The following is a 23,546-nucleotide window of genomic DNA, read 5'->3' on the forward strand; positions in this document are numbered from 1 at the left end:
CAAGAAGGTTCTGGGTTCAATTCCTGGCCTGGTGTCTTTCTGAATGGAGTCTGCATGTTCTCCCTGTGCATGCATGGGTTCTCTCTGGATACTTCGGCTTCCTCCCACAGTCCATAAACAGGTTCTTTAGGTTAACTGGCCTCTCTCCAAACTGTCCTTAGGTGTGAGTGAGTGACCCTGCATGGATCAGCAGGTATAGACAGTGGCTGGATGGAAATCAGAAATGTGTGGTGTGTATTTGTAGGCAGCACCCTTTGCTCTGATAACCTTGACTAAAATCCAGTGCCTTCAGCAGCTGCCTGACTCGTAACTTAAGCCCACCTTTTAGTAATTTAATCTCAGCGTTATTATAGCTGGTTGTTGGAGAACATTAGTAAACAAACAGCATCATGGGGAAGAGCGAGCTGAGACCCGGCTATCTTCCACAAATCAAAGGAATATGGTAAAAATGTAGATATCCTGACATTTAAGCATCATGGTTGAGCCAGGAGGGCATTAATCACAGAAGCAGCAATTTTGTTGTGTTGATCTGTCATGTGTTCGCAAATCTGGCCTTTTTATGCAGGAAGTGGCAAAAAAAAAAAAAAGTCATAAACGTTCCTCGGTGCGGTTCACCAAAAGTTATTTATGGAAAAGCGTTTGGGAGACGGTTCTCTTGGCAGATGAGACCCTCTTGGTATAGATGCTAAATCTAATACAGCACAATACCCCGAACCATCATGTTTCAGCATCCATACGGGGAAAGGCGGCGGTGGCAGCATCATGCTGTGGGGATGGCTTTCTGCGGCAGGAATGAGGAATCTGGCAGGAGTGGATGGGGGAAGTAGATGGAGCTAAGTCCAATAAGAAAACCTGTTAGAAGCTGCAAAAGACTAGGGTGAAGGGTCCGCCTTCCAGCAGAACCGTGACGTTAAACATACAGACGGCTACAATAGGATGGCTTATATGTTTTAGGACGGCCTAGTCAAAGCCCAGACCTCAATCTACCTGAGAATGTTTGGCAAGACTGGAAAAGTAACGATCACAGATGTTCTCCAGCCAATCTAACTGAGCTCGAGCTCTCTGGCATTAAAGTTTGTGCAAAGCTGGTGGAGACGTCCCCTAAAAACACTCACAGCAACAAAATATCGACTCAGAGGGACCAAATCAGACTTCTCAGACTGTAATTTGTGAAGAATGTGTATCATCTTCCTCCCTCTTCGCACATTGTTTGCATCACGCATCACATTCAGTCCCGATATAGAACATTAAACTTTCTGGTTATGTGACTTAAGTGTGAAAGCATGCTCAGCAATAATTGTGATTGTGATTAGAGACTAACCAGTCCCCCTAGATGAGGAGCAGGGCTGGGTGCCGTCTATGAGATAAGAACAGCTGCAGTCAGAGATTTTGAATCAAATTGTCCTTTCCTGCCACAGTCAGGAGGAGGAGGCGTCCTCCTCGTCCAGCGAAGAAGAGGAGAGTGACCAGCGGCAGAATGAAGACCTGTTTGGCAAAGTGGTCTGCGTGGAGGGAGCAGCCGCCGGCGACAAAAAGAAGACCACGTGGTACCCCGCTCTGGTGAGTCTGTGCTTTTCTCCCCCAGCTGCTCCGGGCCGCCAGAGACCGCCGCCGCCGCCGACCCAACGCCACGGCCTTACGTAACGCGCCGACACTCAGCAGGATGAAATGATTGCTTTAGAGTTCAGCTGCCTTGAATTGCAGCAACGCGCGTGTTTGTGCAATTAGAGAGCTAATTTCCTCGAGTAGGGGAAGCGTTTCCACACGGTTTCTTTAGGAACTAGATCCTATCTGAGTGGCGGTGCGGCACAATCGGGTCAGTTGTTGTCGGTTCATGTCTGGGATCCATTTATAAACTCTCTGTTAGCACACGCTGATGCGGCGACTGCTCTCCCTGGTTCAAGCGCTAGCAGGAGAAGATAGAGAGTGGCAGAGGGCGGGGAAAGCTGTCCTTTTAACCGTGCTCAGCCCCGCCTCCTGGGTTTGTTGTTCTCGGGCTCGTTTTTTTTTTTTTTTTTTTTTTTTTTTTTTTTTTTTTTTTTTTTGGCTGAGCTCCACGCTGCCTCCTTGTGACCGAATAGAGAAGAACGTTACACAGAGGCTTATCATTGTTTACGCCGTTACCTTGGACCAGAGGGATGCTGCCAGATGTGCCGTGCGACAGACGATCCATGTGTGCGACAAAAGGTTTGTCCCTGACTGACGTCTAGTAAACGGAGGAAAGGTCACGGGTTCACACGTGAGCCAAGTGCTTCCCCGAGTCGCTGCGCTAAGGTCAAAGTTTTCACCCTGCAAGCATGTTTGTGCCACAGCGTCCAGGAGGAAGTGGGCAGAGAGCGAGTAGAAAGCATAATAGCAGGGCTGCCTCCTCCTCAACGTTTTTGCTCCTCAGCTCCTTCCTGCAACGACGCATGCTGCTGTAAGCTGCTTACTCCTACCACAACACTTATCTCCCCTTCTTGTGTATTTGTACTTTCACGGAGGACATATTTGTCCGTGCCATCTGGAAAAAAAAAAACTGATTTGGACCCGAAGCACCTCCGCTCCTTCCCCCCCTCGTTATCACATCTGACTTTCTGTGTGTTTTTCCTCTGTTTCTTGGCATCACAAGGTCATCTCCCCGGACTGCCATGAAGACATGACCGTGAAGAAGGACAACGTCTTCGTCCGCTCTTTCAAGGATGGAAAATTGTGAGTCTCTGACAATAAACCTTCACCTTCTTCTTTTCCATGACTCACCCGAAAGTATTCACGCCCCTCGAGCTTGTTCACGTTAACGGCAAACTTAAATGCGTTTTTTATTTGACAGACCAGCACAAAGTAGAGAATAATTGTGAAGTGGGACAAATAAAAATAATAAAGGTGTAACATGCATCCCCATACACCCGCCTTCTGCTGCAGCTACAGCTGCATGTCTGTTGGGTTATGTCTCCACCTGCTTTATGCATCTAGAGCAGGGGTCAGCAACCTTTACAACCCACAGAGCCATTTTTGCCCTCGGCCCAGCTAAACAAATTTTGTTTAGAGCCACAAAAGTTAATAATCTCTTTGAAACAAGAGCTTGTTTTTATAGTATACTGTAGGACATTTGTTTACATTTTTTTAAATTAAAGATAACCAGTTATTATTTCACCAACAGTATTTTTATGTTTAGGCTTAATACATTTTCTTGAATTGGACATTTGATTTTTATAGCAAAGCAAGTCGTTTGCAAGCTATTGACAAAAAGATACTTAATTTATCTATAGTAAAATATTATACACACCATTAGTTTCTTTCTTTCTGCAAATATTATGCATATATTGCAGAACTAAATGCATCCTAAAGCTAGCAATTTTAAATTACCTTTACATTCAGAAATATTTACCAATTTTTTCCCCCCTCATTTTTGGTCTAAGTTTTTAAGAGCCAAAGCTGAAGGTGTAAAGAGCCACATGCAGCTCTGGAGCCACAGGTTGCAGACCCCTGATCTAGAGGACTGGATTTGGTGCTGAAGACAAATGCAGGCCACACTTTTCAGATTTCTATTCATAAAAACATTCCAAAGTCATGCATTCATCCGCTTCCTTCCACACGACAACGATTTTCTCCTCCGTGCTCATCAATCACATAAAATCTCAATGAAATCTATTGAAGTTGTAAAATGAATGCTGAAAAACGCGTCGGGCATTAAGTCCCTTCACAGGTTTTCTTACAGCATCCATATTTCCATCAAGCTAAAGACGATTATTCCCAAAAGAACGATGCTACCTCCACCATGTCTCGTACCTTAGCTGGTGTGTTCAGGATTCCTATTTTAGTCTGGAAAAAGTAAATTTCCAAGTCAGGATACGTGTAGAAAAAGAGATAAATAAAAAGGTAAAAATATTTACGTTTCAGACTTAAACTAGTAAACGCTGTAGTCCTCCCAATGAGTTTATTGCTTTGATGACCTGGTTTGTAATGTAATTGCAGGGGGGGTGGGGAGAGGGGGGGGGGGGCATTGTAGAAATAAACTGGAAAAATTACCCTTTTTGAGAGGTTATTTAAAAAATATATATTGATGGCAATGTTGAATTCAATTAGAGTAAAATGGACAGTTAAGCTTAAAACAATTACACTTTCAGGTGGAAGTTTATTTTAATTCAATTAAATTTTATTTATATAGCACCAATTCATGAAACATGTCATCTCGAGTCACTTTACAAAATCAAAATCAATCATATTATACAGATTGGTCAAAAATGTCCTATATAAGGGAACCAGTTGATTGCATCAAAGTCCCGACAAGCAGCATTCACTCCTGGAGAAGCGTAGAGCCACAGTGGACAGTCGTCTGCGTTGTCCATGACTTTGCAGCAATCCCTCATACTGAGCAAGCATGAAGCGACAGTGGAAAGAAAAACTCCCCTTTAACGGGAAGGAAAAACCTCCAGCAGAACCAGAACCAGTATGAACGGTCATCTGCCTCGACCGACTGGGGTTAGAGAAGACAGAGCAGAGACACAACAAGACATTGATCCAGTAATCTGTTCTACATTAGATGGTAATAGCGGGTGATTTTATTGTTATGTTTTACTGCAGTTGGTTTTTCTTTGTTCAACTGTCATAAAGGCTGGTTGGAGAGGTCGTGAAAACTTTCTTTTAAGTCACAGGAGGGCGAACCAAGAAAAGTTTGGGAACCGCTGTGCTAGTCCAAGCGTTGCTATGGTGACATATTGCAGCTTCCCTGCTGCCTCCATCCACGCTGGAGCCCCCCAGCCACATGTTGACTGTAGTACAGAGAGAAAGAAGTCGTGTCAGGTGTTTGCACTCAACCAAAGCTTTATTGTTGCCGTCTGCGTACGCGGCTACAGACCGACGCCTACGTTCAGCCGGTGTTTGTCGTCCCTTCCCAACGTTGCTTGAATTGGACTGTTAACAGGACTGCCTTGATCTGTTCTTTAATAGATATCCTCCAAGAGTCATCAAAGCGACCCTTAATCTGCGTTTGCAGCACAGGAAGTCTTATCGCTTGTGTTGTGGCTGGTAGGTTGGTGAAGGGCGATGAGAGTGATAAGATGGGGGATGATAAATGAGACGAGAACTGGCAGTCAGATGCTTTCTCCAAGCAAACCAGCCTATCATAATTAAACACGTTGTATCATCTTTCCTCGCCGATTTCACTTGTTTAAGTCATCGCTGTGTATTTCGAGTGGCTGTCAGCGTAAGAAGACGGATAAATCTATATTACTGCTAATGAGATTTTCAGGATTATTGCCCTGCAGGCCTAAAACTGAAATATTGCTGGAAGAAAAAGAAAAAACATTGATCCAATCATGGCTACTTATGCATGATGAAAAGCGTCTCATTTATTTATATTTCTTCTGTTTTGGATATTAAAATTCAACCGTTAACGTTCAGCACGAGTACGCGATTTAACCGGATCAGGCATGGATCAAGTGGTGTGCCTGAAATAGCACGGATGGAAGACAGCCTGCACAGATACTGATGGAGCCTGTGGGATGATTGCTGCTGACTTATGCATTGATTTTTCATCTCTGAGGTTGACACTGGTGGTTCAGGGCTAAATGTCTTTTCAGTAGTAGTTTATCTTGACATGTGCCACTACATGCTTCATAAAACAGGCGTGTAACGGCAGAACAGGGTACACGTCAGACCTGGCCAGCCGATCCCAGAACCACACGTCTCCTCCAGCAGAAAACGGTGGTAGGAGATGGAAGTGCCTCCCGACGCTTCTGCAAGTCTGAACTGAAACTGCGGTCGAGAGCTACACTAAGAAAACGTTTTTGCAGGCGTTGATTTTTTATGGAGCGTTTCTGGGCATGTTTGGTTAGCGCTGCAGGCGGTTTTTAATTCAGCTGAAGAGCTCCAAAAAATCCTAACCTGCTTTTATAGTAGATACCTGTGGTTGTGTTTGCTGTGTGGTTTGCTTCTAAATCCTTGCTGCAATGCTTGGTTATTACTCAGTGTAATGTTGCAAATGACTATTAGTCTGTTAGTTAGTTTTAGTTTTTAGTTTTTTTGGTTGGACTGATTTCCACTGTGCAGTGCCTTGCAAAAGTATTCAAAACCCTTTAAGATGTTCAACTTTTGTCACGTTACAGCCACAATCTTTAATGCGTTGTAGTCGTTAGCCTTTCATCCATCCACCCATCAACTTTTTCCTGGTATTCAACCTGGGAATACCAGGAAAAATCCTTAAATGTAAATATGTGAAGTTTGCTGCTTTTGTGAGATTAAACTAAAACTGACCCTCGTGTGCGCTGTTAAGTACGGTGGAGGATATGTGAAGCCGTGGGCCATTTTCCCTTCTAAAAGTCCTGGAGACTCTTGTCTGAATCCGTGGCGTTATGGACTCTTTAAAATACCGGGACATTTTAAGTAAACATTTCATGGTCTCATCCTTTTCAAAGCCCCACTTTCAGGTTTCTGGCAGACGTTTGCCGGTCCAAGACGTTTGTCCAAACCAGCACAGAAATGTATTCACCAGACACACGATCAATAATAAGGGAGCATAATGGTGAGATTGTGCAAAGTCAAGGAACCATTCATTGTGCTCCAGCCTTGTGAAGCGTCAGTGTGCTTTAATTTTTATGTTATACAATAGATTGTGAAGTGGAAGAAAAAAACAAATGCAAATAAAATCTGAAAAGTGTTGCTTTAATTTGAAGGGGTGGGCATTTATCGTATTGATTATTGTTGTTGTGATAATGAAATTCATCACGGCAACGATAAGTTCCCCATAACGGTGTTTAAAACCCCCAGAAAATTTATGTTATCGTCAAAATAAATTACCCAATATTTGTTCCATGAGCGTCAATGCATTTAAAAATATGATAAAGTCCAGTTACTGTGTGCAGTTTAGTGATTAATTCACACTTCTGTCTGTACGCGCTGCCCTGAAGAAGCCTGTTTCAGAAGTTTTTTGTTTTTTTTAAGAGCTGCATTTGTTTTTGTTGGGCAGTAACTGCTCTGACATGCCGTCACAAACATAGTTGCCGAGGAAAAAAAGACCTGAAAAGAAACCACTTATGGTGTTATCATTATAATTACTGCTAATTTTCCAAGAGATTTTTAGTCCATGTCGCCCCTGAGTCGACTTTAAGACTTGCATGGTGTGTCTCTACCGTCCCGTTTTTTTTCCTCCAACGTTTTCTACAGAATCTGCCCATTAGCCTCCTTGGGAAATATACCCCATCCCACAGCAATCCTGCTGCCACTACTATGTTTCACAACAGGGATGGTGTGTTCAGCTTCATATCCAGTGTTGGTTTTCCACCACAAATAATGTGGCGTCCAGATCAGAGCAGCTTGTTTCCACATGCTAGGTGTGTCTGGCAGCTTTAGGACGCCTCTCTTCCTTATGATCTAGCGTCTGGATCCGCTCAGCTGCTTCCAGTCTCCACAGTAAACAGTGTCTCTTGTTTACCAGCCAAGCCTTTAGCTTCTCGCCTCTTTCAAGCTCCACTGATCCATCTAGCTGCCAAATCGGCCGCACTTTGCCCGGATGCTGTGGTGATGTAGTCACCAGTCCGACTGCTTAAACATCGAGGTTTCCCCTTCCCCTTCTCTTCCTACACGCCTCCTATTGTGTTTTAACGCACCTTTTTATTATTGTTGTCGTGTTTTGCAGCTACATGGTACTCCGGAAGGACGTCAGCGAGATGAGCTGTGAGATTCCTCCAAAAGCCGACGCAGGGCTCAAACCAGGTGACGCTCTTAATAAAGGATCTGACTGAGGTGGTGCATTATTACGTTCCCAGATCCAGACGTCTTGTGGGCTGCCGCTATGTGTTGGCACACTTGGCACGGAAGTGGAAATAAAACACTCTGAGTGGGTTGCACCGGTGCAGGTTTAAGAAAGAAAGGCTTTGTTTTTGTTCTGGGAAACGGCAGAGATTGAAAGCTCCCGCCGCTGTCGAATCTATTTTTATCTGAAGTCCTCACCGTGGTTTTCATGCAGTCTCCCTGTTATTGTTGTTTTTTATCTTTCTTTCTGCTGCGCCGATGTTACTCTCTTTAGTAATTACAGCCAGGAAACGGCTTAGCATTATCTCAGCCGAGCTTTTCACAGGTGGTTGACTCACAACTGTGACATTTTTCCACTATACAAAGCCTGAAACGAGCATCTGCCGAGGTAGCGAGGTCCGCCTGCGACACGGTGGCCCCCCCCGCTGCTCCACGTTGATATATTTTTATCTCTAGATTCAAATTTAGAATTTCAAAGCTGCTGCACGTTTAAGTGACCCTTGTTTTGTTTGTTTCTGACAGCGCTGGACGCAGCGTTGGAGTTCCTGCAGAAACAGGTTGTTCCCAGTTCCTGGAAGACAGAGGTGAAAGAGGAGAGCTCCAGCAGCGAGGAGGAAGACGACGACGAGGAAGACGAGCAGGAAGAAGACGCCAGCGGGGAAGAGGAGGAGGTTAGAGGCGGCACCGGGAGCCATCGCTGCATCCTCCAAGTGAAGAGGATCCTCATCTGCTCTCTTTGTTTCCTGTCTGCAGGAGGAGGTGGAGCCGTTCCCAGAGGAGAGGGAGAACTTCCTGCAGCAGCTCTACAAGTTCATGGAGGACAGAGGTGAGCGCTGGACGGATGAAACAAGCATTTCTTTCTTTAAATGTTTTTTAACCTGCCAAAACGTTTCATATCTGCAGGAACCCCCATCAACAAGCGGCCCGTTCTTGGCTACAGGAACCTGAACCTCTTCAAGCTCTACAGGCTGGTTCACAAACTGGGTGGCTTTGACAACGTGAGCGTCCCTTTAACTGTGACTCCCCCCATGCGAACAGTTAAGCCCCGTTTCTGTGACACTGATCAGTCTTGCGGTCGTCTTTGAACAGATTGAAAGCGGCTCCGTCTGGAAGCAGGTCTACCAGGATCTGGGCATCCCGGTGCTCAACTCAGCTGCTGGCTACAACGTCAAGTGTGCTTACCGCAAGTATGTAAAGACGCTGCCTTCACTGTGCTGAAAACGTTTAAATGGCCTATATCAGGGATGGGCAACTTCCATGATAAAGAGGGCCACATTTTTTTCAGCACGACCATTGGAGGGCCACATGACCACGCACTTCAAATAATTGGATATGAAAGAAGCTACAAATTATTCTCAATAAGAACAAATTTTAGATGAATTTATATCTGTATGTTTACTGCACCAACATATAACTATTTTCTGCATATAAATGCATTTTAATATGTCCTTAAGAAAAAGACAAACCGTTTGCTTTAAAAAAAATTGCAAAAAAGGAATTTAAACTCCTCCATATCAATGCATTCAGGAACATGGGTCATTTCAAATTTACAAGGAAAGAGGCATAAAACGGAACAGAACTTAACTCAAACAGTAATGTGTCTATCCAGAAACAGTGTGGGCTTTCTTACAATACTGAATGCTCTATAATTGTATTTCTGTTATTTTTTGATTATGCACATCTGTTAGCTTTTTATTCTGAAAAATCTAATGTCCCATGCTCCTGAATGCACCATAGCTTTCTGACGCTCACGAATGCATCACACTGGTCTGTGAACGCGGTGCTGCACGTTTGATCTTCTGCTTAAGGCAAAGCTTTGCAGTTTCAAAACTCACGTCGGCTCTCACGGTTTATGTTGTGTGTGAATGACAAGAGACCAAAAAAAAAAAATTCCCCATGTCCATACTTCTTCCCATTTTGTCTGAAAAATGTGACTTTCTCGTCAAGTTTTCCCTTTATTCCACTGCTAGTGGCCAGGGCTCTTGACTTTCTTCCTCGCTGTTGCAAAGCGGCCCATGCCCGCTATTGTTTGGGTACGGCCCCCTATCGGTCAAAAGTATAATTACAAGTTTTTTGTTTTTTTGTTTTGTTTTTGTCATTCTTAAATTATTATTGATCTATTCGCGGGCCGCACTGAGTGATGACGAGGGCCGTGTGCGGCCCCCGGGCCGCCAGTTGCCCATCCCTGGCCTATATCATGCAAAATCCACTTCTTTCAGCTTTTAACTGTGTCATGGTGCTAATTCTCCATCAAAATCATGCCCAAAGCGATATTTTTGCTTTACCTGGAAAACAGAGTCTACGTAGAGCGTCCCTTGACCGCCGGCCCTGCCCAGTAAGCAACACGCTCCACAAGTGGTGATGTGAGGCAGAGCATGATCATTTCTGCTCAAAGATGAGATGAAGTGGCTCTTTTAGCACCTAATCTGCACAGTGACAGCTACTACTCTTTTTGATACCATGCTGCACCGACCCCACATGAGAGGAGAGGCGGCGTCACCTTGTTTTAGAGTCATCAAAGTGTGCAGGAACTCTTCCGGTTTCCCATGGGTATAAATCTAACCTGACACTCTTATGTTTAAGTGAGCCCAACGTGTGTTATTGGCTACACGTAAATAGCTGCTGACCAAAATTTACCCACATATTCAGTCAGATGGACAAATCAAAGGTTTGAACAGGGGAAACTGCGACAAACACCGCTAGACAAGGAAATAACTTTATCTTACCGCCACGCGCATTAAGCAGGATGGTGTAGGAGGTAAAAAAAACAATCGAGGTTCACTGTCAGCTCAACAGGTTCATAAAACAACCATTAGATTGTGTCCTGATGCCAGTTGGCTTCTCTGTAGTCCTTCTCCATTATGTGCCTTCATCAGAGGAGACTAAGGTTAGAAAAAATACTCCAGGTGGGTTTTGACGTGGGGGAAAATAAACAGATCAATATGTGAAAAGCACGTCAGGGCCGCTGGTGAACACGTTGGAGGATGTGTGATGCTGTGGGCCTGCTACCCATCTGAAAGCTGAAGCGGTTTAACAATAAGTTATAATGACACCTAGTGTTTTAAATTGGAACAACACGCAAAACAAGGTTGTTTCGGCAACCCTGGGAAGTGTCATGATTGGCTGAGGAACCAGGAAGTGAACACGCGCTACACTCTGAGCCGAAGTTCTGCTTAACTTTACAGTATATTTCTTACTCTTTTAAAACGTGGTACAATCAAATTAAGAAATAATTCTCCAAACACTAAGTCAGGCGTCTTTCATGGCCATCCCATCCCTTATAAAAACCTCTCTCTGTTTGCTCCAGCCTTAAAAAAGGATTTAGGAGAAGACTTAAAGTGCTAGTTGGCAATGGATGGTTGTGTAAAGTATTAATTAACCTGCTGAATAAAATGTTTTTACATTAACGTTTGGAGATCTCTTACTTTTTTTTTTCAACCAGAGATTCTTTCCGATGCATTTATGAGGAATGTTTCATCTTGCAGGTATCTGTACGGATTCGAGGAATACTGCACCTCCACTGCCATCACCTTCAAGATGGACCTGCCTTTGAAGCCGGGTCCCAAGAGGGAGGTGAAGCCTGAGGAGGAGGAGGCGGGGAGAGCGGCTCCCGCCACCTCCGTCTCAGAAGAGCAGGAAACCCGGTTGGACGAAGCGCTTTGCATTCCGCCATCTGTTCACTGCAAGGTACTTTTTCTGTAGGAAACTACGATTTTAAACCGTCCTTCCTCTGATACTGTTGGATTTTAAACCAAACCCCCTGCCCACACGTACAGGAAGAAAAAAACGACTTAACCCAAATCAAGTCAGAGTCTGAACCGTCCAAGGCAGAGGGAGCGGACAGCAGACAGAACGACGACGATGAAGAAGCAGAAGAAGAAGAAGAGGAAGAAGAAGAAGGTTCTTCGAAGGCAGACGCCGATGAGGGCTCATCCACATCTCGCCTCGGAGGCGAGAACGTGAAAATGGAGCTGGAGGACGGGCAGGAGAGCAAGGATAACTCTGGGTAAGTGCTCTGAGAGGGTCTCTCCCTACGCCACAGAGTTTAAAACGCAAAAGCAGCCTCACCCAAAGAATGTTACAGTTTGTCAGCCATTCTCTTTTCTTTGTCTACGCTGCAAGTCTGTTAAGCAAAGAAGGAGCAGTGATCCTTGTGCCCTTAACGACACTAATACCCACAATCCTCCTCTGCCTGTCTAACCAAAGAGAGCGCAGAGCTCTCCTCGACCTAAGCTCTCGCCCGCTGCCCTCTGTGCTATTATTATTTTTGGTGGCTTGGTCGGGATCAGCTGCCAGAGGCCTCTTAGGGCGCCTCGCCGCTACCTTCCACCTGTCCTATCACGCTGTGCTCTCTCTGTCTCTCTGCGTGAGATTGCTTCACCGTGGCAAAGCCTCACCCACTCGGTGCGCTCCTCCAGGTCTCTCTCTCTCTCTCTCTCTCTCTCTCTCTGTCTTACTGGCTCTCCTCCCCTGCCTTTTCTCGTCTTTTATTTATTTATTTTTTTTGGCTTTCGCTCCTCAGCTCTGGTTAAATGTTCCATGTGTATGAGTGTCATCAATGAGACATTAACCCTTTCAGCGCTTCACATGCAGCGACCCGTAGCAGAGCGAGAACTTTTCTAGCTCCGCTGGATGTTAGCTTGGCTTTTATTCCCTGTTTTTGCCCTCCTGAGTAGAACCTGCGTTGATGTGAGGGCGGAGAGATTATCGCTTGTGACTTCCCTGTCCTTTAGAGGCTCTTTAGTGTCCTCCTCTCTGTAGTTTAATGTGGCCTGTGCTTTGTCAAGATCACAGACTGTTTTGGTGGCTGGGAGTCACTCTGTGGAGAACCCAGAGGCTGATCTGGTCTTCGCTGACGGTCTCTCGTCTCTTTGATGGGTCCGGCGTGTCGCCTGTGCTGTGTGAGGATCACGCGTTAAATCCAGCAGCAGATCGGCCGATTATGTGGTGGAAAAGAAGTCTATGCAGAGTATAGCAAAACTTGGAGACTTATTGTGAAGTACACGGAAAAAGACACATGGTTACATTTTTATTTAGTTTATTAAAATCTGGAAAGTGTGGCATGCATTTGTATTCAGCCCTCTCTATTCTAATGGCCCTATGGTGGATTAAGCTCAATCTGAATGAAGTTGTAATCCGAATTAAAGGAGTGGTTTATGCTGATTGATAATCTGATGAACGTGCGTATAAACGCTTGTCAGGCTCAAGTTATTCCGAATGTAGCAAACTTACCTGAGTGCGAATGTGCGCCGACGTAAACGTGACGTATTTCTGTGTTGGTGAGTGGCAAAGATATGTCGGGTAGCAAAGCTATCGTGGCTCCTGATACAACGTTTCTGTTCAAAACATTAAAAAAACTCAAAATGATTATGTATTCGGTAACGACTAAGCCGTAATTAGAAGCTGGTGCAAATCCAGCCTGGGCACTCAGAAGACAAAAGAACTTGTGTAATACTGCCTTTCTATTTTTTGTTGTTTAGCAAAGAAGGTTTTTTTTATTTTTTATTTTTTTTATAGGGAAATTTGATATCTATGCATGTCAGTGGTTCCATTCTGAATAAACCCAGGTGCTTATAAACACACATTATGATCGGGTTAATTGATTGTGTGTCCATATAAACGGTACAATCCGATAATTTGTTGTTGTTGTTTTTAATCCGAATACATTTCAATCCAATCGTGAAATTTTTGTAAACACAGCCATTGTCGCCTGGATAATAAATAAAACCCCTCTTTGTGATTTAATCTCTGTATATAAACTCAGCTGTACTGTGAAGGCCTCAGAGGTTTGTCAGAGAACATTAGGGAAAAAACAGGAACACAGCAGACAGGTCAAGGAGAAAGTTGTAGAGCTTCTTCCCCTAAGCTATACGCACTGCAAACAAGCATGATTACAAGCTCCCACCTCTACAAACAGACTCACCCACAGTGATAAGCACCCCCCCCCCCCCCATCCTTTTGGAAAATAATATATATATCTAATATATATATATATATATATATATATATATATATATATATATATATATATATATATATATATATATATATATATATATATCCTTGCATTTATTTCTCATGCCCTCTCTAGTGTATATGTTACACTTCGTTTCTTTTTGTTTCTATTTTAGAGGTAACCCTTTTAAATTTCATCAAATGCTTTTACTTGTTTTGTTACTGCGGTGTTACGGTAGCTCAGTGCAAGGTGACAATAAATTTTACATTCTAGAGAGGGTATGAAATAATAATCCGAGTTTAAACAACTCTGTGAGCACGGTTAAATTTATTATGAAAATGGAAAGTGTGGCACAACTGCACACCTACCGAAGCCACACCTGGGTAAGAAGCCACATAGAGACACACGGTAACTCTGGAGGAGCTGCAGAGATGCTCAGCTCACGTGGGAGAATCTGTCCGCAGCGCCGCAGTTAGGTGTGTGCTCCACAAATCTGGCCTTCATGAAACAGCGGCGCGAAGAAAGCCATGATTGAAAGAAAGTTTAGAGTTTCCCACAAGCCAACACAGCAAATGTGGCAAAAAGTACTCTGCTGAGATAAGAAATTTTTTTACCTGACATAAAATGCAATTTGTGGGAGGAAACCTAACGCTGCATATGAGCCTGAACACGCCGTCTCCTCCACATAGCATGGCGGTGGCTGTGTCATGCTGAGAAACGCTCTTCTTTAGCTGGGAAAGGGAAACTGCACTGCAAAAACGGATCTAAAAATAAGTAAAATGTTCTTAAAGTTAGTGTTTTATTCCTTGATTTGAGCAGGTAAATAAGATGATCTGCCAATGGAATTAGTATTTTGAGCCCTAAAATAAGATAATTAGACATCCTGCACTTAAAATAAGATGATGGAGAAGAATTGTTCCTATTTTAAGTGCAAAAATCTCATTCCATTGGCAAATCATCTTATTTACCTGCTCAAATCAAGGACAAATACATTAATTTTAAAGAATATTTTACTTATTTCTAGTTCCGTTTTTGCAGTGTGGTCAGTCGGTGATGAGATGAAAAGGGCTAAAAACAGGACAATTATGGAAGAAAACGTCTCGAGGCTCCAGAAGACCTTAGACTGGGGCAGATGTTCACCTTTCTGCCGGGCAGCGACCCTAAACATACACCCAGAGCTTTAGATAAAGACACATTTATGTGTTAAAATGGCCCGTTCAAAGTCCAGACATGAACCCAATCAAGAATCTATGGTAAAAGTCGAAAATAGCTTATTATCTGACGCTCTCCATCTAATCCTTCTGAGTTTAAGCTGCTTTGAAAAGAAGAATGAGCAGAAATGTGAGGTTTTAGGCGTGTAAAGCTTCTAGATTCATAACCCAAAAAGACTTGCAGCTGTGCCCGCATCCAAAGGTGGCACAACAAAGCGTCAAGAGGGCTGAATACAAATTGAGGCCACATTTTTTTAGATTCCTATTCTCTAAAAACAGAAATGGCTACTTTGTGTCGGTCGGTCATGTAAACTCCTGATAAATACGTTGAGGTTTGCTGTTTGCTGTTGTAATGTGAGAAAATGTGTAAAAGTTCAGGGTGCATAGTTCTGCAAGGCAATGTAGACGTAAGATAACACCTTAACACTAGAACCGCCAGCAGGGGGATGGTACCAAACACCATGGAAGAGGATTTTCAAAGAGGCTACATGATCTTTAACTGTGAGAAAAACTATTCTACATTAAAAAGGTATAGCCTATAATATCATAACATAAACGTAACATAAAAGTTACATAAACATTACAGAATAATAGTTTTTCCTGTTTGAAATGTTGTGTTTAAGTATTCAGATCAAGTGATAAGCTCCACGCCTTTCTTCTATGCTTTTAGTGATTTAGCCAAGAGTGAAAAACGCACCAGTCTAAACAGGAGAATAAAGGATTTGAGCTCATATTTTTGCTGCCATTTTTCTTTTTCTTTTTTTATGAATGCACAACTATCAGCAGCTTCTGCACAACATGTTGCTGGACAGGTGCCCAAAGGGAAGCGGTTTACACACGGCCTGTAGTTTTTGGCAGTTTTGGTAGTTTTTGGAAATAAGCGTTGCTGGAATATTTCTGCTGCAGGTTTTCAAGGTCATATTAGTCCAGTCGTGTGATATTGACTACTGATCTCATCCTCCTCAGACTCCTTTATGCACAACATCGAGGTTTTCCTCCAGTTCTCACGTTCTGCAGCGGTTCCACAACACGTTTAAATCAACTTTTCAAGTATAAATCCAACTGTATTTTACAGCTTAACGCAATTTATTTAGGTCCTTCTAACTTTAATTGTACTTTGTTGCTGTTGTGTACATTCAGACCTGTGAAGCTAATAAACACCGATTCGGTGGGTTTTATTTAGGAGCATCTGGGCAAAGAGGGCTGAATACAAATGTTTATTGAAATGAATATTTGCGTTGGTTGTTAGTGCTACGACCTCGTTTCTGCAGCAACAGATGAACAACAGCAGGACAGCTAAACGCAGCCTTTTTGTATTGTTTCTGTTGGGCAAAAATTACTTCCTGGATACGTGGTCCTAATTCTAAGAATTAAACTTGTCACAAAGTTTTTGATATTTGAGAAGTGTGTTTCAGGAAGACATGATGAAACTAGAGAAAAAGTCATGAAACGTGAACCGTGGAGGGATTGCTTTTAAGGGAGTTGCAGGAAGTATAAAGTGTCCCTGTGGCTGTTATAGTATTGAAGCTCTACTGACTTTTTGCTGTTTAAGCTGCTTCTTTTGTATTCTTCGTGGATTTTTCACTTTTAACATGCAGTTATATTTGTGTGTGTGTTTTTTTTTTTTTTTTTTTATCAGCGTTGAAAGTACAGCACTGAAATAGCAGCCCCCCCTCCCTTGATCATTTGTTTGTGTGCCAACAGAGAAATCAAACACCTAATGAGTAGGCGTGCAAAATCTGAGCTGTTCCCTGAGTTTATTCCAGCCGGCACCTGTGCTTCCCTTTCTGGGTGTTAAAAGGACTTCATGGTGTTCTGAGCCGAGAGCTGCAGGAGAACCGTGTTGTAGCCCCGGACCCCGGCGCCCCCGTCACTGCTACAGACCTGCTTTAAGTTGCTGCTGAGCTGCCCTGCAGAGCTGCGTTTTTTTGCTGTCCTAACTGTCCCTTTGCATCTAAAACCCTGACTGCACTGCCAGACTGGCCTCCAGCTTTGTTTCCCACTAGCTCCTCCTTGTGGCTGCTTTGTTCCCTCACATTGTGTGTATGTGTGTGGATGAGAGTCTCGAGTGTTTCATGTTTGGGTGTAGGGTTAGTTCAAAGTTGTGTGTGTTTTTTTTGTTTTGTTTTTTTTTTGTGTTTTTTTTAATCCCCCCCTTATCATTGAGTTTTGCCATTAAAAGAATGTTTTACTTGCTGAAACACATAATGTACTGTTCCCGGTCCTGGGTTACTATTAATGATGTAGTTGTTTATCCTGCAGCTTTGCCTCAGGTTACATTGGACTGGAGTTAAAGCGGGTCATAAACAGGAAGTTAATGTTTTTTTCTAGATGAAGGCCATGTGCTGTAATGGGACAAGGCAGGCAAGGGTGGAGCTGATTAAACAGGCTTCTTTTGTAGCAGGCAGTAGGCTGGGTGGACGGGTGTGAGGGTGGGTCTTTGTTGTCCTAGACATAGAAGAGTAAACGCCACGTTAGCGCCCGGGTCGTACGCCGACGTCGACGCCATCTTGTGAGTGGCACGCTTGTTGAGACGCGAAGACTGCGGCAGAATGTTCTGCTGTACGGGTTTCAGGTCCGTAGTGATAGTGTGAGGCGTGAGAGCCGCAGGATACGGGATCTGGTGTGTCATCAGTGGCAGAAATACCAAAGATCAGTGAAGGTGGTGGAAAAAGAGGAGTCAGAAAATTGCTGGTCGACCACAGTCGATATTGTCTTTCTAACATTTAGCCATACTGTTGGGAATAATAATAATAATAATAATAATAATAATTAATAATAGGAAATAATGGTAATAAATGCCAGCCGCCAGATTTGACAAAGACTCCTGCATAGGCCCCGAATAGCTAATGGTAATACGCATATTATACTTATTATGCACATAACAGTGACAACAATAGTAGTAATTAAATGAAACCATTTAATTGTGGTTTTTCAGATGTCGTTCCAAACTGTAATAATAAAACTAACACTTTCATTATTACTGTGATTACCTAAATGATTGACATCCGAAAAAAGGAGGTCCAACTCTTGGACATTTAGCCGTGAAGTCGTTTTTTGACGACGTCATAAAAGAGCTTTCAGCTTAATTGAATGCTGTCGTTTTGGATATAAAGGTGAATTCGTATTCGTCCACCTGATATTCAGAGGTTTCCAAGGAGCCTTGCATGGTTTTCCTGAGGTGAGCTTGCCACTCGCAATATGGCGGACACGCTGGCGTCTGGTTTCCGGCGGGGCGTCGAGGCCGATCCGGCTCTCCTATGTCTCTGCCTGTGGTGTGGAATGGGGGCAGCCTAGGGCCAGGAAGTGCTGAACTGTTTTTCTTGCAGGGATGACAGCAGTCAGGAGGGGGAGGAAGGGGAGGAGTTTGAGTGTTACCCCCCGGGGATGAAGGTGCAGGTGAGGTATGGGCGAGGCCGCACTCTGAAGACGTACGAGGCCACTGTGAAAGAGGCAGACGTGGAGGGGGGAGAGGTGCTCTACCTGGTGCACTACTGTGGCTGGAACGTCAGGTAAGACAGGACCTGGGGAGAAATCACCTCTGTTACACCCTGAAACAAAAACTACCTCAGCAAATTTTATCCAAGAGCTTGTGATTCAGGTCAGGGGATCACCGCTACTTGGGTATCCCCGCAGGAGCAACAGCTTTATCCTCCATCCCTTAGACAGTGCTCTGATTCTGGAGAAAACTGGGCCATCTAGTGGCACAAGCAGAACTGAGCACTTTGGTTGCATCCTGGCTCAGTTTTGACTAAATCCTTCGTCTTTCTATCCCCCCAGATGTCTGTCTTTCTACCAAAATAAATAAATAAAAACTACAGACAGGCTGATTTTTAGCCAATCAGAGTTCTCAAAGTGATCCAACCAGTGCTTCTGGTGTTAAACGATCTGTGAAATCCCATAAGTTACCCTTTGGATCTCTTGAATGGCCAAACAAAAGTGCTGCTACACTCACCTCTACCTCTCAACCCTCTCCCCCCCCTCCCCAGAGAGTTAGGGTCAATGCAGGAGCGTTAGGGCCACCATGACCCAGAAGTCAGCCGGTGCAATCAGCATTTCATCGCTTCACAGTGTTGTAGTGTGTGTGGTCCTCCAGCACTCTTTTTCTCAGACAGTGGGATGTTCTCTGCATCGTCTCTGTTGTGTGTGATGTCGTAAAAAAAAAAAAAACGTTTCATTCTCCACCCATACGACCCCAAGTAGCTCCCCTTGGTACCTTTTCTTTTTTTGTTTGTTTTGCTTTTGGAACAATAATTTGTGTGGTGGCTGGTGTGTTTCTTTCCTCATTGTAAAAGGTTTGTGTGTTGTTGTTTTGGGTTTTTCTGTCCCCCTCCCCCCTCCCCCACATGTTTCCTTTGGGTTCTCTCCGTTTGCTGTTGAAGCTTGATTGTGTCACAGCAACATGTTGGTCGGGCGGGTGTCTGTGTGGTGGCCGGTGTCCGGGGGGGGGGGGGTGCCTGTGGGCTCTGCGACGGACGACCTGAACGCTAAACCTGTCTTGTCTCTTGTTACCGAATTCCCCTCAGATATGATGAATGGATCAAAGCCGACAAGATCGTGCGCCCGGCGAATAAGAACGTCCCCAAAATAAAGCACCGCAAAAAAATAAAGGTACGCCGTGGTGGTGGAGCGGTTGGTCACGTTTTTTTTTTTTTTCGGGGTCCGGTCATGAGCGAGGAATGAAACGCTGACTGTGTTTGAACCCCGACAGAACAAAGGCGAGAGGGACCGGCTGGAGAGGCTCGGCGACAGGGAGGTCCTCGGCCCGAACCGCCTCCCGCGCTCCAAGTGCGGCCTGAGTCAGGACGTCTTCTCCAAAATGAGCGAGGGGGAGGAGAAAGGGGCTCAGCAGTCTCCCGTCAAGTCGATAGAAATCACGTCCATCCTCAACGGATTGCAAGGTAGCGACACTGGAAAACGCAGCGCTGCTCAGATGTTCACGTTCACTCATCGTCAGCTGGAGCGTCCTGAGCGTTTTGGGCCTTAGTGACACGTTCAAGCCGTGCTCTTTTTCCTGTTGCCTTGCACCAAGAAGGTCCTGGGTTTTTCAATTCAATTCAATTCAATTTTATTTATATAGCGCCAAATCATGAAACATGTCATCTCAAGGCACTTTACAAAATCAAGTTCAATCATATTACACATATTTGGTCAGATTATACAGATTGGTCAAAAATGTCCTATATAAGGAAACCAGTTGATTGCATCAAAGTCCCGACAAGCAGCATTCACTCCTGGGGAACCGTAGAGCCACAGGAAGAGTCGTCTGCATTGTACATGGCTTTGCTGCAATCCCTCATACTGAGCAAGCATGAAGCGACAGTGGGAAGAAAAACCACCCATTAGCGGGAAGGAAAAACCTCCAGCAGAACCGGGCTCAGTTTGAATCCCAGCATATCTGGACTCTCTAAATTGCCCTTAAGAGTGAATCTGCATAAGTTTTTTTTTTTCTTCTGTCCTGTGTCAGTGCGTCGCCCTGTTATAGACTGGTGACCCGTCCTGGTTGTCCCCTGGAGATACAACACCCCCCCCATGCTTTCAGTGAAGTTCTGGATATTCAGACACTGTTCTGATCACAGAAGGTTTAGATGCAGGCTGGAATGAAAATAGAGTACGGAAAAGGTATTAGTACTAACTAAAAAAAACAAACCTCTACATCTGAGAAATAAATGCCTTTTCTATTTATTTTTTATTCACTTAACACTAAATCCGTAAGTAAAAAGGTAATTTCCCAGATATCTGTAGCCTCTAGATCCTTTGTAATTCTCAGCTTTAACTGGACCCAATGTTCTCAACTCTTGGTTTAGCTTAGATGCCAAACAGAACATTACAATAAATCCCCCTCCTCCCCCTCAACATAAAACTATTATTTAAAAAAAATCAGCATTTAATCATCCAATCCAGATGTATGTTAGTATTTTAGATTTCAACTGATCTGGTGCTTTTCCAGGTTAATCTGTGAGTTGGCCCTTTTATCACAACCAAATAGGAAACCATTTTCTGTATGTTTGTTGTCCCAGAATTTGTGAAAAGAACTGATGCTAAAACCCAACTAAGTGAATGTTTTGCAGAATAAAAATGCAAAAAAGAATAAGCCTGGAAAAGTAGGACATGTCAAAATTTAATGTTTGTAGGAACCCTGGGTGAAGTAAATTAATTTAAATAAGTTGTTTTCTGGGCACGGACCGTTTTTGTTTTTACAGGGTTTAGGTTGGAGATGTTCCAGTTTGGTATCGTTATCCTGTCGAAACTCCCAGTTGTGTCAACAAACTTTATTGATCGAAAAGGGAAACTAAATGTTGTGGCACGTCTGATGCTGTTGGCAGGAAGCCTCTCCTGTAGCGGTCAGTGCTCCAGCGGGCCTGAAGAACCTCTGACTGAAGAGGAGGTCCAGGGATGTCTGTGATGTTCTTAGAGGAGCCACAGATGGCCGTCTCTATCAGCTTGTTGGACTTTTTATCATAGCTATTCCTAGCTTCAGGTTTGACCCCTCTAAACATATTTCATGCTATTGTGGCTAAACGGCCCAAATCCTGGGGTTAAACTGCAAAATCTTAGGGTTAGAAGTGCTTGAAGCTGTTTTTTTTTTTTTTTTTTTGGATCAGTAGTTTCTTCATTGGTCGGCACCTTCTCAATCAACCATTATATCAGGTTTAAGACATAAACTTCCTTCTTCCTGGTTATTCTAGCTGCATTTCTTTCATCAGCGGAGAGGACAGTTTGGCTCAGACGGCTGAAACTTGGGACACGGTTGGGTTTTAAAAAAATAAACCAGGCTAACGATCTCAACCCTGTCGGAAACTCATGGGAGATGCTTAAATCTGGGTCTGAGCCAGAATTACCAACACTGCCAAAAAGATATCCAGGTAGAATTGTGCCAGAAGCTTGTTGATATCTGCAAAGATTGTGCAACTTGTCAAGAAACTCACTGCAAAAAGAAATTAGTGTATTTGTCCTTGATTTGAGCAGGTAAATAAGATTATTTGCCAATGGAATGAGTATTTTTACCCCTAAAATAAGATAATTAGACATCCTGCACTTGAAATAAAATGATGGAGATAAATTGTTCCTATTTTAAGTGCAAAAATCTTATTCCATTGACAAATAATCTTATTTACCTGCTCAAATCAAGGAAATAATTTCATATTTTGAGTTCTATTTTTGCAGTGCATTTATTAAAGCGGGGAAAATGTTCCCATAAGCCACACTTGTTAGCTGTATATTCATCTAATGAATTGTTGCAAGCCCAGAATAATTGTCCCTCACGGCGTGACTCCTGATGACGATGAGTGTGAACTTCTCTCGCCTTGTGATTTGTTGCTGAAGATAACCGGCGTTTGCACCTTGCAGCCTCCGAGATGTCCACGGACGAGAGCGAGCGCGAGGACGAGGAGCCGGAGCGCCACGAGGACGATCAACCCAGCGGCAGCGTCCGGCGAGGTCCGACGGAGCCGCCCCAAGCGTCTGAGCGCTGGGAGAGCGGCGTCCCCCCCGAAGGGTCCAAAGTGTCCTCCGTCTCAGGGAAGGTGCCGGACGCGGTCAGCGCAGAAAGCCCGGATGGCGGGAAGCGCAGAGGCCAGCCCGAGTCGGAGAGAGAGGTGGGCACCAGGAAGAGGAAGTCTGACGGCGCCGCGGAGAGGACCACCAAGGGTCAGTCCAAAGTCAAGACCCGGAACACCAGGAGCGCTGACTGGTTACCGAGCGGCTCTCCTCGGAAGCTGGAGGAGCGGGGGGCCGGTCCCGGAGGGGAGAGGGGGGCTTTGTCCAGCAGCAGCTCAGAGGACGAGAGCGCCGCGGTGGCGGAGATGCCGGCTGAGGAGAACGAGCGAAGCCGCACGAAACCCAAAGGCCCCCCTTCCAAGAAGTACAACGGCATGAAGGAGAAGAGCAAAGCTGGACGGCAGGCCGGCTTCTGGGAGGTTCCTGAGAAGAGGGCCAAGGGGTCTGGGAGCGCCGAGGAAAAGGCCGCCATCCGGCCCAAAGGACAAAAGGACGTGTGGTCCAGCATCCAGGCCCAGTGGCCAAAGAAGACCCTCAAAGAGCTGTTCTCCGACTCGGACACGGAAGCGGCCAACTCTCCCCCGCCTCCGGTGCCGCCGTGTCTGGACGAGTCCAGAGCGGACGAGGAGGCGGGACCTGAGGACGACGGCTCGGAGGAGCAGATGGAGAACAACAAGCTGCAGGAGTTCCCCAGCAGCGGAAGCAACTCCGTGCTCAACACCCCTCCTACAACGCCCGAGTCTCCCTCAGGAGGCGCAAGCACAGCGGAGGACTGCGGTCAAGCTCAGCCTCCGTCTCCGCCGCCGTCCCTGACCCCCGCTTTGCCCTCAGAGCCGGTTTCTGACGCTCTGCCCCCCGATCCGATACAGGAGGAAGCGGCGGGCGGACGCAGCGAGACGGACAGCAGCACCGTGGAGGTGGAGAGCCTGGGCGGGGAGCTGCAGGAGCTGCCCCAGGACGACGGGGCCGCTTCCCCCTCCAAGGTCTACGACGTCGGTCTGTCGTGTAACAGCAGCAGCAGCTTAGAGCTGAGCAGCAGCAGCCACCAGGACAGCGAGCAGAAGGCCAAAGGTGCAGGTGCTACTAGACCCTCCCCTATGTCACCCTGAGAGCGTAAACCTGTTTATTTAAGCTGAGGAGAAACGAGC

The 23,546-nt window shown here is 44.9% G+C and overlaps 1 protein-coding gene across 4 annotated transcripts in view; it reads left to right on the forward strand.

Annotated features, from left to right (window-relative positions):
- arid4b (AT-rich interaction domain 4B) overlaps positions 1–23,546 on the forward strand; it is a 63,450-nt gene that overhangs the window by 33,384 nt on the left and 6,520 nt on the right. For 2 of the 4 annotated variants that reach the window (XM_012853558.3, XM_036126023.1), the window contains exons 8-20: positions 1,419–1,560; positions 2,612–2,691; positions 7,616–7,692; positions 8,254–8,402; positions 8,485–8,557; positions 8,635–8,729; positions 8,821–8,918; positions 11,217–11,418; positions 11,508–11,737; positions 18,228–18,410; positions 19,425–19,509; positions 19,610–19,799; positions 22,249–23,475. In XM_012853558.3, the coding sequence (XP_012709012.2) occupies positions 1,419–1,560; positions 2,612–2,691; positions 7,616–7,692; positions 8,254–8,402; positions 8,485–8,557; positions 8,635–8,729; positions 8,821–8,918; positions 11,217–11,418; positions 11,508–11,737; positions 18,228–18,410; positions 19,425–19,509; positions 19,610–19,799; positions 22,249–23,475 (2,831 nt within the window). The remainder of the gene's footprint in view (positions 1–1,418; positions 1,561–2,611; positions 2,692–7,615; positions 7,693–8,253; positions 8,403–8,484; positions 8,558–8,634; positions 8,730–8,820; positions 8,919–11,216; positions 11,419–11,507; positions 11,738–18,227; positions 18,411–19,424; positions 19,510–19,609; positions 19,800–22,248; positions 23,476–23,546) is intronic. The other 2 variants (XM_012853559.3, XM_021311134.2) reach the window with 2 other exon arrangements.

Source organism: Fundulus heteroclitus, chromosome 22 (assembly GCF_011125445.2).
Source record: "Fundulus heteroclitus isolate FHET01 chromosome 22, MU-UCD_Fhet_4.1, whole genome shotgun sequence".
Classification (NCBI taxonomy): Eukaryota; Metazoa; Chordata; class Actinopteri; order Cyprinodontiformes; family Fundulidae; genus Fundulus; species Fundulus heteroclitus.